Here is a 14,208-nt window from a genome sequence, read left to right on the forward strand (position 1 = left end):
GGGAGAGTGAGCATTCTGAACTCTAGAACTATTATGTGCTTTCAGTGGCTCACTGAACTGAACCAATCAGAGCATGACGTATGGAGAACAGCATCTTCTCATTGGTTCATACACATCAAGATGGAAAATGCTTTGCAGTGTTGGATCCAGAAAGATTTATCTTGAGTCCTTGTTTTTAAAGTTCACAAAATGAAAGCACTGGCCTCAAAATGGCCTCATATTCTGCCAGTTTGAAGATACTGGGTTAAAATTCATGGACAGCATCCCTAGAAACGGTCAGCGTTAGCAATGCTGGTGCTCATGGAAGGTTTGCAGGCCTGTCAAACATCCCGATTTGTTAATTTTCAAAAGCCTGCTGAGGTTTTGAGTAGATAGGCGCACCATTCACACCACTTTTGTATGTATACTTACCTAAATTTTGTTTACTGGTTTTTCAAACTGGAATTTCTTTTTTAGTAATACAGGGTCAACAGTATAATGCAACAATTAACTATGTTATGAATATCTCAATTTACCTGTCATTAGTAATCATGGTCATCATCATCTCTGTTAAAACTAGTTGACACAGTTAAGTTTTGTTTAGTTATATTGTTCACTGTACTGTGAACCTTTACACAGTCTAATCAGTGTTAAGATGAAATATATTTTTTGACTGTATGTGGGATTTTATGAAAAAGGGAAATTGTACTATGCCAATTTATGGATACCTTTTCATCATTTTACTTTTGTTTACAAAAGGGAGTAAATAAAATGAAATGGGATTGACAAGATCAACAAGGTTTATAATTTATATTTTCATATCCTAAAGAAGGGCCTGAATGTTTTCTCATGGCTTCATTTTAAGTGTGTTTGTGTGTAACTTATTGTGAAGTTGAATGGGATTTGATTGTATTTCAACTTATAATAAATGATTCAACTTTTTGGAAGACATTTTGATTTTAATGTACCCGTTCCTAGTATTATATATTTACTCTATGAATACTTTTTACCTCTTTTCCAGACCTATTTCTGTTTTTTTAATATGTTGAAGAAGCTGGCTTCACAAAGAAATGTCAATAAATTATTCTGAACTAAAGAAATTGTGTCCTACCTTCCTTTCTACCGTTAGTTAAACAGAAATCATGGTAATGGTGATATGATGCCATGGCCTGGGGCAGTGTGTGAACTCTGCCTCTGTGTGATTTGATCTGAAGTTGATTTGAACCTGTTGTCAGACCTTACAGAAATTAAGAGCATTAACATCTTTATCACATTCCCTAAGTCATCTATTTCTACACCAATATTTTCAGGATATTTTAGAAATTCCAGGACATTGTTCCTCTGTCTCACTGTGTGTGCCTGCAAGAAACAGCACAACCAATGCATAGCCTACTTCATCACACAAAGAATGTGCTCTACATAACCACAATATAGCTGAAATTTGATCTGAAAAGGGAATTAAAAAGTACTCATAGGCTACGCATAAAAACAGCGTGTGATCTAATGACAAACATGGGGTTCCGTATCTTCTACTGCTGAAATATCAAGCGCCGGTCCTACATTGGTACGACACCGCCGACGCCTCCCGTAGTTTCTTGAGAAGTTCTAATCGTGCAAAACCTCCCGTCGGCAGGAGCCACGACCAAGATGGCAGGAACACCGCGCCTAACACAGTTTTGACACGCCCGTGGAACTGGAAAGAGCGACCTCAGGGGGGTGTTCCAGGAACCCTGCGAACACGTTCAAATCGCGCAGCCCGTTGAGAAACGCTGCGGCCGCCGCATGCACGCATGTCTGAAGGTGAAATGCGCTCTGTGCATCGGACAGTCCTCGAACCAACCTGTACGTCTTTCACAAGGTGAACGCCGTCCTTTAGAAAGCGAACAAAGAAAAGTGAGTGCCCGTATATAACATGTATTACGCCACTCCCTAATGATGTGGCAGTGTTGCGAACTCTTAATAAGTTGCCAGATTGCCCGCCCAGAATCTCCATTTGTAAACCTTAGTGACGGCTAAGGCCAGGGTTCCCTCGGGGAAATACAGCTGGTTTATCGCATGCTTATTGTACTTCTAGGTCTCCTGGCACGACAAACGCAAAATTCACCGTTCGGTTTTCTGATCACTTGAGTAACTGACCCCAACGTCGGTGACTGCTGCGGTCGTTCACGTATCGCCCGAAAAGTCTCCGGATCGGCTGATTAAATCGCCAGATTGGAAACACCGAGTCACCGTCGGCTGAGGGAAAGACAAGCGGCACGTGCTGACCCCAGCGTGCCACGGGTCCGCCTCTGCGTGATGGAAATCACGCACCCCGCACCCCGGGTCAGTCCGCACGGAATCCCGGACGGGTCCTGCTGCGCACGGCGGGGTTAAAGGCAATGCAAACTTCATACATCGCCTCTGTAAATCAACTAACGATATGTGGCGTTTTTTTTTAATAATTCCATACGCCCCAGAAAACAAACAGAAGATTGAAGAGACCCACTGTGCTGGAGTTTGTGAGACATCTGATTAGGTTATTGTGGGGTCCGTTTCGCCCCCTATCACTTTATACTTTGCAGACTTTTTTGGCAGTTCGATTCTGACGTTGACTGTGCGACATAAAGATAACGTTAGCTAGCTAGCTAGCTACAATGATCTTGAAAAAAGTACTAACAGCCAAGTATGGGACTTGGCTTTTTCAGGTGAGTGTGAATTTAAACTAGATGGGCATAGCTAAATATTTGCAGTGTATTCTGATGTGATTGTTTGTGTTTGAGACTCCAATAATGGCATAATGTCGGTATGGGGTATACACCGCCAGCCCGTAACGTCGCAGATGGCATACCCGCCAAGGGTGTACGTACGTGGGGAGAAGGAATTAAGAACAAGTAGGCTACAATAACCAGCCCGCTAACAGCTTGGAAGAAATGTTTTATGCTAGCTTGCAAGCTAACGGTAACATTCTCTTTAATGTTGCCAGTTAGCAAAGTAGCTAAACTTCCTCTATTTTTTAAACTTCAGAAATTTGACTCCCCCTAGCATTCCACCTGTCGGAGCAAGCTTGATTGGTGGATAGCCAGTTTACAAACAAGCATGCATGCCTGCTCTTCCTTGTTAGCTACGGGGCTTTGAATTAAATGTCATTTTTTGACGTTTTCATGTTTTGTCCGTTGAGTAAATTGTTCCATGTATACATTTTTCCTGATTTATTTTCTGTGTTGTGGTGTTAAGTAATACATTTGCTTCAGAACCACGTTCGTCTCCACGTGTATCGCCCCGCAGGTAGGGCTGAGCCAAGGTGTGCGCTTCTCCTCGGTCCCGCCCCAGCCCGTACCGCCCCTAGCGCAGACTCTGGAGGGCTACCTGCGGGCCCTGGAGCCCCTGCTGCCCGCGGACGAGCTGGAGCACACCCGGTCAAAGGTGCGGAAATTCGAGGCGAAGGGCGGGCTCGGAGAGCGGCTGCAGCACGGCCTGGAGAGGAGGGCCAGAGAGACGCGCAACTGGGTGAGGAAGACGGAGCGCGTACGGCGCTAACGCTCATGCAGGGTAACAGTGAGCAACACGGGAAATGTTACACTGCTCAGGAGGGTGGGGTACTCTACTGCCCCCCAGGACCTCCGTGAAGTGGCCCTCTTGCGCCAGTTGAAGTCACGGTGTTTGTTACAGTATATATGCGACTCAAGTAGGGAGGAAATTAGTTAGATGGCGAAAGGAGATAGGGGAATTGTGAGATGGGGAGAGTGACGATCTTGATCATGATGATTACGCTGCAATGAGAGGATGTAACGGGTGAATGCACCTGAACGCTTTGCTACCGTTAAATCGCGAGAGATTATCATCAATCGCTCAGAGGGAACGTTAAATCAACCGCTGTCTGCGTTCAGAACCGATTGCTGCGGCATTGCTGCACCCAGACCAGCGGCAGGGTTTTGAAGTGACTGTGGCTCTCCCCATGTCATTCTCGCAGATCTCTGATTGGTGGGTTCAGTGGGCGTACCTGGAGAGCAGACAGCCCCTGGCAGTGCACTCGAACCCTGCTATCGCCCTGCCAAAACTGGACCACTCGGACTGGAGGGGGCAGCTGGTGTGAGTGACCAACAGGACAGGGGGGTTTGGCACACCCAGTGGGGGGAGTGTGTTTCGTATATCAGAGGGCATGCTTTTCTGAATCAGGTGAATGTTGTCACCTGCTGTGGCGTCTGTATCTCTGGTTTTGAGGAATACAAATGGGAAGATATGAGGAAAGACAGCACAACCATGTGCTGTTCATCTCTCTGGGTTTCAGAAGAGTTGATCCCTGTTACACACACTCCTGCACTCCTGACTATTCTCACCACACTGGGGATGAACGCTGATAACTGGGTTGTGAGGCTTCATAATCTTCAAAATGGGTGGGGTTAGAATCATTATAGTCATCGTTTGACTGTAACCTGGTGTGAATCTATCTGCATCAAGGTTAGTCTTGAAGGATCTCAGTGTCTCTGATGTATGCGGAAGGTTTAAGACCAGCATTTCCCAAACCTCTCCTGGAGGACCCCCTGTCCTGCATGTTTTAGATCTCTCCCTGCTCCAGTACAGCTGATTTAAATGATCAGCTTGTTATTAAGCAGCTTCAGGAGTTCATAACGAGAGATCTAAAGCATGCAGGACAAGGGCTCCTCCAGGAGAGGTTTGGGAAACGCTGGTCTAAGCAATGAAAGTTGCTCTACATCAAGATCTCAGTAAACAGATACTGCAATACAAAGCAGCCATAAGGTGGTGAATGTGAGAACGTGCTGCCAGGGGCAGCTCTGTGACGTTTCCCATCGGCCTGCGTGCCCATAATGCCTCGTCTGTGTCTCTCACATGCTGTCATGTCTGTCTAGGTTTGCCTCCAAGCTGATAGCTGGCGTTCTGGATTTCAAGGCCAAAGTCGACAGGTTAGTTTGCCGATTGGTGATGAGTTTGTGTGCATCATATTTACTGTGTGGTACAGCCAGGGTGGTGGGGTACGCCAAGTGGGTGACTCACAATTGTGCTCATGGGACTTGAAGTCCAGAACAGGAGCTTGCTTACCACAATTCAACACTCTGCAGACTTCAACTCCCATCAGCACCTGTGCCCTCTGAAATGTGGAGTGATGTTTATTGCTCTCACACCGACCCTGGATCAGTAACTGTGCGCATCAAGTTGAAAATAACAGTCTGCGCCCATCTGTTCTCCTTGGTATTTCTTGCTCTCTCTCTGTGTCATGTGTTTGATCATATAGACTGTAATGATTTTTAGACTTCTGTCTCAGTGTCAGTCGTAATGCACTGTGAGGTCCAGGCTGAAACAGTATCTGTGTTGAACCCCCTGCCTCTCTCCCCTGCCTCTCCCTTGTCAGTGGACGGCTGCCAGTGGAGTATTTAAGGGGCCGACCGCTGTGCATGGAACTTTTCCCTCTCCTCTTCTCCTCCTGTCGAATTCCGGGGCCCAAACACGATCATGTGATCCACTACAGTCAGGCTCGCCGCCCGCCCACCCACATTACTGTCGTCCGAAATTACCAGGTGACCTTTTCTCCTTTCTCTCCCCTTCTCTTTCATCTCTCTTCTCCTGTCCTTTTCAAATTTTTGTCTTTTTGAAGTTTCTTTGTAATTCTTTCTCTCTTTCTCAATGTAGTAGATTTTGTCAAGTAGCAGTAACTCTTCACATGAATTTATTTCTTTTCTTCTGGTATAATTTATACCTGTTATCAGAAATAGTAAAGACCTTGCTTCTGGCATCACTGATATGCAGCAGCTATCTGGACAATAAATGGCAACCATTTTTCCAACAGCACACTGTTCATAAATCAGTTAAGATGGAAAGGCAAGGAGCTAATCAGCCAATTAGTCTGACCTGACTGAGAGTCGGGTCAGGTTTCACTGAAGTTCACAACACTGAGGTCATCATTCCTCCTCTTTGGGATTAATGCCATGGGACATTTATTAACCAGTGTATGTCAGGAAAGGAGTACAGCTTATAGCATGAGAGACAGCCCCTCCTTCAACGCAGTGTCCCCATTACCAAATATGTTTTCACTTTTTCCATTGAAAGCAGCGCCCCCTGCTGTTCCACCAACACTCCAGCATCACCATAACCCAAAGTTCTGCTCCATAGAGATGAGCAGGCCTGGCCTTGTTTGGGCTCTGAACCTCTGCCCCTCTGGTTTTCCATCGCAGTTCTTCCAGCTGGAGGTGTATAACAGTGACGGCACCCCCCTGACCCAGGACCAGATCCACACCCAGCTGTGTCGCATCCGGTCGCAGTCCTGGAAGACGGACAAGGAGCCCATGGGCATCCTGACCAGCGAGCACCGCAACACCTGGGGCCAGGCCTACCACCGCCTGCTGAGAGGTACGGAGTGCTAATCCTACACTACTGCTGCTGAGAGGTACGGAGTGCTAATCCTACACTACTGCTGCTGACGGTGGAATAGCACACTAACTCAACCACTGGTACTGAGAGGGTTTGCTACTGCTGCGAGGCGGAGAAGAGCCCTACTCACACGCTAGGATTGAGAGGAAGGAAAAATCCCTACTCAGACTTTACAACTGCTGAGAAGTGGAGCAGAGTACTGCGCAATACTGAATACAGTCTGCTGTTTCTGCGCCATGTTACACAGGGAAGTGTGTGTTTGTCCAGTGTAAGGCATGAAGTAAAACACTGACGTGCATGTGGGTGACACCGCTGGAGTGTGTCAGCGACAGCGTAACTGGCGCCTCATTGCCTCTCCCTCTCTCTCTCTCTCTCCCAGACAAGATAAACAAGGAGTCAGTGCGGGCGATCGAGAGGGGAATATTCACTCTGTGCCTGGACTCTCCCGTCATGCGGATCTCAGATGAGAAGTATGTACACAGGCTGTTGTAACGTCTGTTTTTTGAGTTGTTTGATGGGTTGAATTAAACCTATATGTAGTAAGAAACCTATTGTTAATTTATGTGAACTAAAACATTGTTCCACAGTGTTCTTCTGTTGACTCATGTTTTTGGTAAAACGGATGATCTTCTTGAGGTGTCATTCACTCACTGTAATTTTTTGATGATTGACAGGTACTCCAGTCGAATGGCAGCTCAGATTCTGCATGGGGGAGGGACTTACTCTAACAGTGGCAACCGCTGGTTTGATAAGACGCTTCAGGTGAGCGGCTGACAACGCCCCAGAGCTGCTGCGACAGTTTTCACTTAAGTAGAGTGTGCAGATAACAGGAGTAAGTGAGGACATTCGGCTAAATATAGGACTGTCTGCCCACAATGCAATAAAACTGAGTATGCAGCTATCTGATCCACAACTGGAGCTGCTGTCAGTTGAGTGCAGTTGCTTGTGAGGGTGTTTTTATGTTCATGTGAAATTCTCTTTTTGTTTTGTGAAATTAAATTAAGCGTGTTTCCCCTTCTTTATCTGCATCTTCCTCTTTCTTCATCTCCTCCTCCCTCTATTATTTTTCGTCTCTTTTTCTCACCCTCTCCTCTGCTCAGTTTGTGGTGGGTGAAGACGGCTCCTTCGGGCTCCTGTATGAACAGGCCACCGCTGAAGGCCCGCCCATTGCAACCCTGCTGGGCTACCTGCTGGAGTACTGGTACGGGGGGTGGGGGGGCTGTGATTTAAAGATGTCTGGTCCAGGAGGTCCATAGTGTTTGCTGGTTTCGTTGACTTTTATAACTTTTTTTAACATTATATTACATTAATTTGGCAGATGTTCTTACCTAGAGCAAATTCCAGCATAAGAGAAAGGAAGTGTATCCATCCAGGTTAAATGAGCAACAGTGTCAGACCAGGCTAACAGCCTTCCCAGACCAGTGACCGTGAGCAAAACGCTATTCAAGCCCTACCACAAGTTAACTTGTGCTGACCTGAAACCAGACAGCCTAGAAAACTAAGGGAAGACAAGTACATACACTGCCATATATCTCAGTGTGTGGTGTCAGTGAGTGCTCCCCGTGTTAAAGTGGATGCAAACTTACACCAGTGGAATTTCAGGCTGGTCAGTCTCACTGAGCTGCTCTTACTCTCCTCAGCTTGTCTTTTTGATCGTTTTGGTCTCCTTCCTCCATCACTCTGCCAGTAAACAGCCAGAGCAGGTGAGGGCGCCACTCATTCCCCTCCCCATGCCAAAGAAACTCTACTTCTACATCGACCCGGAGATCAAGAGAGACATCGAGCACGCCAAGCAGAACCTGGACATGTGAGCACTGTCTATACAGTACATTAACACTGCACTGAGAGAGAGGTTAATACAGTATATACACACTGACTGGACACTACAGTACATTAACACTGCACTGAGAGAGAGAGGTTAATACAGTATATACACACTGACTGACTGGATTCTACAGTACATTAACACTGCACTGAGAGAGAGGTTAATACAGTATATACACACTGACTGACTGTACACTACAGTACATTAGCACTGCACTGAGAGAGAGGTTAATACAGTATATACACACTGACTGACTGGATTCTACAGTACATTAGCACTGCACTGAGAGAGAGGTTAATACAGTATATACACACTGACTGGATTCTACAGTACACTGATGTTCATGATGTGTTGGTATAATGATTAGTAACAATGGCAGAGTGTTAATATTTGTTTTGTTATAACATATTAAAAACTGAGTTGGGAGAGGTGTGGAGTGCAGTATTTCAGCAGCACAATACAGACTTATCTACCCTTTGCTTTAAAGTCACCTTGGAGGTAATACTACAATCAAGGTATGTTTGAGTTCCGGTCCTCTGTAATGCAGACTGTTGCTGATTAGTGTTTCTGCTGCCCTCCCGTGGCCAAATGTTGCAATTACAAACACTTGGAACTCTGTCTGCATGTCTTGTGGAAATATGCATCAGTGTGCTCTTAAAACAGGGACTTTGCCTTTAACTTAAGCTCAGCAGCTTAGCTAAAGGCAGTATTTCATATAAAAAAATATGGTCTTCATATTGTGCATGTGGAGATTGCCTTTTGCTGCTGTGCATGATATTGTCACCAGTGCAATTGTGTATTATGTATATAAATGCACAAAGTTTTTTTTAATACTTATTTGCTTGTTCCCTGCAGCCTGATCAATGACCTGGACATAAACTGCTTCACGTTCAGGACGTTCGGGAAAGATTTCCCCAAACAGCAGAACCTGAGTCCCAACTCCTTCATCCAGGTGGCGCTACAGCTGGCTTACTACAGGTGAGCTGGAGGCCCGGCGGGAGGCCCGGCGGGAGGCCCGGCGGGAGGCCCGGCTGGAGGCCTGGCTGGGATCGCTTTCTTGCTTTGTTTTATGTTTCCTTCTTTCCTTCAGTGACAGCTTCTTGGATGCAGCCTTTCTAACCGTAACCCTTTCTGCGTGAGGGTTTGTCTCTGGAATAGGCGATCTGAGCAGCTGTTCCATACTTTTAATTCTTTTATGACATCACAAGGTCATGTGTTCAAACAGGAAGGGGTTTCCCAGACTCCCCCAATCCCAGCCCCAGTAGCATGTGTTTACTAATTTAAAGGGCACTTAAAAGGCACTTAGACGGCTCCCGAGGGGTTCATATCTGAGCACAGGCTGACCCTTCCAGCCCGGGTTCGAAAATGGATGTGTAATTAGCTGAATAAGATGAGCAGCCCGCAGCGGTGGAACAGTTTGTTCTTGGTTCTGCCGGGAATCAGGGTGGTTGTGCTTGCGGTTATTCCCCCGTCTGCACCAGGGGGCGTTCGTATGGGATGAGGCTGCTGTGAGACGAGCCTCATATGGAGCCAGTGACTCTGGAGCGGGTGGGAAAGGGAAAGGCCTGGGGAAGAGGCGCACACAGTCGCCTGCAGGTGTGCTGCTCTCTTCCCCTGCAGCCCTGAGCGTGCGTGCGTGCGTGCGCGCGCGCCTCCCCGTTAACCCCTTCCTCCCCGTCTCCCGGCAGGCTGCACGGTGACGTGTGCGCGTCCTGCGACAGCGCCTCCCTCAGGATGTTCCGCGGCGGCCGCACCGATGTCATCCGCTCGCCCACCAATCAGGCGCTCTGCCTGGTGCGCGCCTTTGACGACCCCGCCGTCTCGGTAAGCGCCCGCCCGCGCGGCGGTCACACAGTCGCCGAGTGGTCACACGACCCGGTATAACGTGAAGGAAGAAAAAAACGCTGCAGCAACGTCAGGGGAACGTCGCTCAGACCTGCTCTCTCCCAGAATGCCCACTCCTTCGGGGGGGGGGGAGGAGTGAAGAAGAGGGAAAGAGCGCTTACAGAAGGCCCTTAGGGACGCTCACGCTTCCCAGACGGCATGGTAATGCTGATCCTCTCTGGAACCCTCTGGGAAGAGAGCAGGTCTGAGTGCTGCCATGGAGACGCCTCTGGGTTCTGTGTTTATGGGATGCAGGGGAGAGGTGTAGGTGGAGGCTGTGATGCTGCAGGGACACACCCTCTGTGTTGGGATCTGTAGCTCTCAGCTTGAGCTGATGGCACACTCTGTAAATCAGGTCATTTTCAGGTCAGTGCCAAAGCCAGTGGGCTGAGAGATTTCCCCTCTCTTTGTGTAACAAACATCCTCTTCTCCTGCTGGTCAGCCATACCAGTGCTGTGTTCTTCCTCATTTCTTTTTACAAGTGTTTAACTTCTCTGTGAGAATGGATACAGCCAGCTTCGCTTGATGTCCTGGAATAATCATTGTTGCAGCCAAGCATGTCAGCTTTTCAGCAGCTACAGGTCACCTGAGTGTGTGTTCACCCGAGTTCTGGTCCGGCCCCATGTCTTATATAGCAGGTGATTTAGATACCTGGGAACAGGTGGCAGAGCGTAGTGAGGGGAGCGGGGAGGGTGGATGTGTACACAGCCGAGACACCACTGAGGTTTCTGACACTTTTCCCCTGGGTGTTTCAGAGAGAGATGAAGCTGGATCTACTGAAGGAAGCCGTGGAGGCCCACAGTGCTCTCACTGAACAGGTATCACCCGGTTACTGTTGCTACGGCACTCTAGCACAGTACAGTACAGCAATAACTCTCATTATTACATTCATTCTGCTCAGGCATTGGAGGGTACAACCCAGAGACGTTATAGTGCAGTGGACTTCTTAGCCATTATACAGAGCTCCCTCTGCCAGCTAGAATGTTCCAGCATTTCGGCATTGTGCATTAATGTGTTATTGCAGGGGTCATTTTGCTGCAGTATTCGGGGAGTATATTGGGATCTTGGAGGAACTGTGACTCCTTTTGGTGTGCTTCAGTGTCAGTAGATTGTAGCATGTTGTGCTTTTGAGTGGAAAACATTGATTAGCAACAACGGAACATGGTTGTTGTTGCCCGTAGGTTCAGATCCTGGATCAGTTTTGCTGTTTATCCTACGAATGTTTAAGGTGTGAGATGTGGTTGGTGAAGCACATTTGATTCCCCCCCCCCCCGGCAGGCGCTGCGGGGCCAAGCCATCGACCGGCACCTACTGGGGCTGAAGCTGCAGGCCATCGAGGAGGGGCTGAGCGTGCCCAGACTGTTCATGGACACGGCCTACGGGCTCGCCACACACTTCAAACTGCGAACAGGACAGGTACACACTGGGCCCCCCCCGCCATACTCACACTCTCAAGAACACATACAAACACACGCACACACGCACACACGCACACATGCACACAGACACACTCTCAAAAACACACACACACATGCACGCACACACACTCACACTCACACACACGCACATATATACATACACACCCACGGTGCTCCTACTGGCTGCCTCACATACACAGCACATACATATAGAGCTGCTGTGTTGGTCGAACTCTGTCTGTGAAATGGTCCTATCCAGTAAGGGGTGCTTAATGGATGTACTTACTGGACAAGCATAGGGTACAGTGCCTGATAACAGCTGTTTCCATCACTTCTGTTGAACTGTACTCGTATGGTGCCAGCAGAGCTAGAGTGAACTAGAATCCATCCCACCTCCTCAGTTTGTGTTAGTTAGGGTTATTCATTTAATAGGAATATGCTGTGGAGTGATGTACAAGGCCATCATGGTACGATAGCTAAAGAGTTATCTGACATGCCGCTGTAGCACCAAGAGCAGGGCCGCTGGCGCAGAACGGCCATAACGTGTCAGTGGTAAGGGGACCAGGTGACCATCTCGGTGATAAAGCCTCTAGTTGACAAGCTGCGTAGAGATACAAGCTTACAACCACCCCAGTTTTTAGCAAGCACATGCTTAAAAGTGATCATGAAAGCTTTTGATCTTTCATAGGATATGCATATAAGAGCAGTGTTATTTTGCATAATAATAACCTGCATATAAAGGCTGAGAATGATCCTTTTGGGCATGTCATGTCAGATTTCTCTCAGGGGTTGAGGGTTTGTCTCTTTTATTAGAAGATAACCTAATCAGACAAGATAAAAGTTGGCAGGCCTGAGTGGATTCTGTCTGTTTTATCTGAAATGATCAATATCCTTTCAATTCACCATGCATATTTTGTTGGAGTTTTATCTTGAGTGGGGAAAAAGGTCAATAAGCGTTTCGGTGTAAACTGTCAGGAAGTCAAGCTTGGCTGGGAGTGTGCCAGCACTTTTTAACAATGACTCGTGAGCATGTGGGTGTGACTCATCAGCTGTCTGTCAGCTGAAGGATTGTTTTCATGGCTGTTTATTTTTGGTCTGAAATATGCGTTACGCTTCACGCTCTGAAAGGAAAGGTGGTTTACTCAGTGTTGATTTATTTTGCGCCATAACAGAAATCTGAATATGAGCTGGCAGTGGGGGTGGTGTTTATGTGTGTATTGGAATGGTAGTACCAAAAACTGATAGGTGATGTGTCAAAAGTCAGATGGCTAAAGACAACGCAAGTTGCACAGAATAAAATCAATAAATAACAAGACAATGGTTACAGCAGACATTTGGGCAGTTCAAACACTTTGTGTGGGGGTGATTTAGAAGGAGAGTTTAGCCTGAAGTGTTGACATTTCTGAAATGAGGGGTGCAGTGTGGCCATGAGGGCTACTGTGTTTTGTGAAGTAAAAATGGGTCGCGCAGAGGTTAGAAGAGGAGAGAAGGACCCGTTTTGTCTTTTAGGTCTTTTCATTACTTATCACAACTGTAAATAACCACAGTGTTTTACTGATATGATAACAGTGGCCTCTGTGCTGACCTCTGTGGCCGGCTTCTTGGCAGGTTCCCACTAACACGGACAGCGTGATGTGCTTCGGGCCCCTGGTTCCGGACGGGTACGCTGTCTGCTACAACCCCCAGTCGGACCACGTCCACTTCTCTGTCACGGCCTTCAACTGCTGTGAGGAGACCAACGCCGAGTCCCTGGCGCTGAACCTGGACAGCGCCCTCTGCCACCTGCAGGAGTTACTGCAGCCTGCGGTGTAGCGCAGCCACCTCGAGTTCCCCGAGCTGACCCACGGTCGTCCACCGGGAGGGGTGATGGAGTGCACCTGTGTATTTCCAGGACTCGACATGTGACTTTTGGTACTTCTAAAGACAGCTGGCGCATCGGGGGGTGGGATGGGGGGGAGGCAAATATGATTGTGACGCAGTGACGTTCAATGTTTAAGTTGTACTTGCTTTGCTGAGAAAAGAAATGAGGACTTAATGAGGACTAAATATAAATGCAAGACAGAAGCTGGAGACTCCAGGAAGGGGCTTAGCCTGCTAGCCTAGCCCAAGTACAACCTCACCTCATGGATCCAAGCCAGGCCTGGACACGAAGGCAGCCCTGTTTGTTCTCGGGACAGTGCTTCTGAGTGCTGCCTTACAAGCCTCAGCTCCAGCCCTGCAAGGCTATAATGCAGTGCATTTACCTGCTGTCCCGGAGCGGGGGCAGTGATTGGCTTAATTGTGTGGTTTAACGCCGAGCTGGAAGGAAGGTCTGCAGACACGGTGGTCTCCATGAGCAGGGCCGAGCAGCACTGTGAAGGGTGCTTTGGAATATACGCACTTAGAGCTTTAGTAACCTGTTACCTGGGGCAGGTATCCCGCCAAACAGCCAACGATAAGACGTACTGCAGGGCTCTGAATGGCAGCTACGTCTGTGCGCTCGAAGTGTGGAACCTGTAATGGAGAAGGACCAAATGTTGACAAAAAAATGTGTTTCTGCATAAAATGCAGTTGTGATGAAAAATGATGGAATTGCCCGTAGAAGCAGAATTGTCCTGTGTAGTGGCTGGACAGCTCTAGCTAAATAGTGTTTGCTGCCGTTTAGCGTGTGCAGCAGTTTTGATTTTGATTGGAGAGGTACAGGGTTTTTTGGGGGGCGGGGACGGGTGGGGGGGGGGTGTTTATGATCTTTTCATGCTA

General features: G+C 47.8%; 1 protein-coding gene across 1 annotated transcript; it reads left to right on the top strand.

Annotated features, from left to right (window-relative positions):
* Positions 1-1,985: 1,985 nt before the first annotated feature.
* On the top strand, positions 1,986-14,161 carry cratb (carnitine O-acetyltransferase b). Its single transcript, XM_036515620.1, has 15 exons — positions 1,986-2,663; positions 3,244-3,465; positions 3,929-4,047; positions 4,827-4,880; positions 5,327-5,492; positions 6,147-6,321; positions 6,722-6,812; positions 7,017-7,104; positions 7,443-7,543; positions 8,030-8,149; positions 9,023-9,145; positions 9,856-9,991; positions 10,807-10,869; positions 11,330-11,467; positions 13,078-14,161. The coding sequence occupies exons 1-15, from the start codon at positions 2,613-2,615 to the stop codon at positions 13,279-13,281; spliced, it is 1,851 nt and encodes a 616-aa protein (XP_036371513.1). The 5' UTR covers positions 1,986-2,612; the 3' UTR covers positions 13,282-14,161.
* Positions 14,162-14,208: the final 47 nt, after the last annotated feature.

Source organism: Megalops cyprinoides, chromosome 21 (genome assembly GCF_013368585.1).
Source record: "Megalops cyprinoides isolate fMegCyp1 chromosome 21, fMegCyp1.pri, whole genome shotgun sequence".
Lineage (NCBI taxonomy): Eukaryota > Metazoa > Chordata > Actinopteri > Elopiformes > Megalopidae > Megalops > Megalops cyprinoides.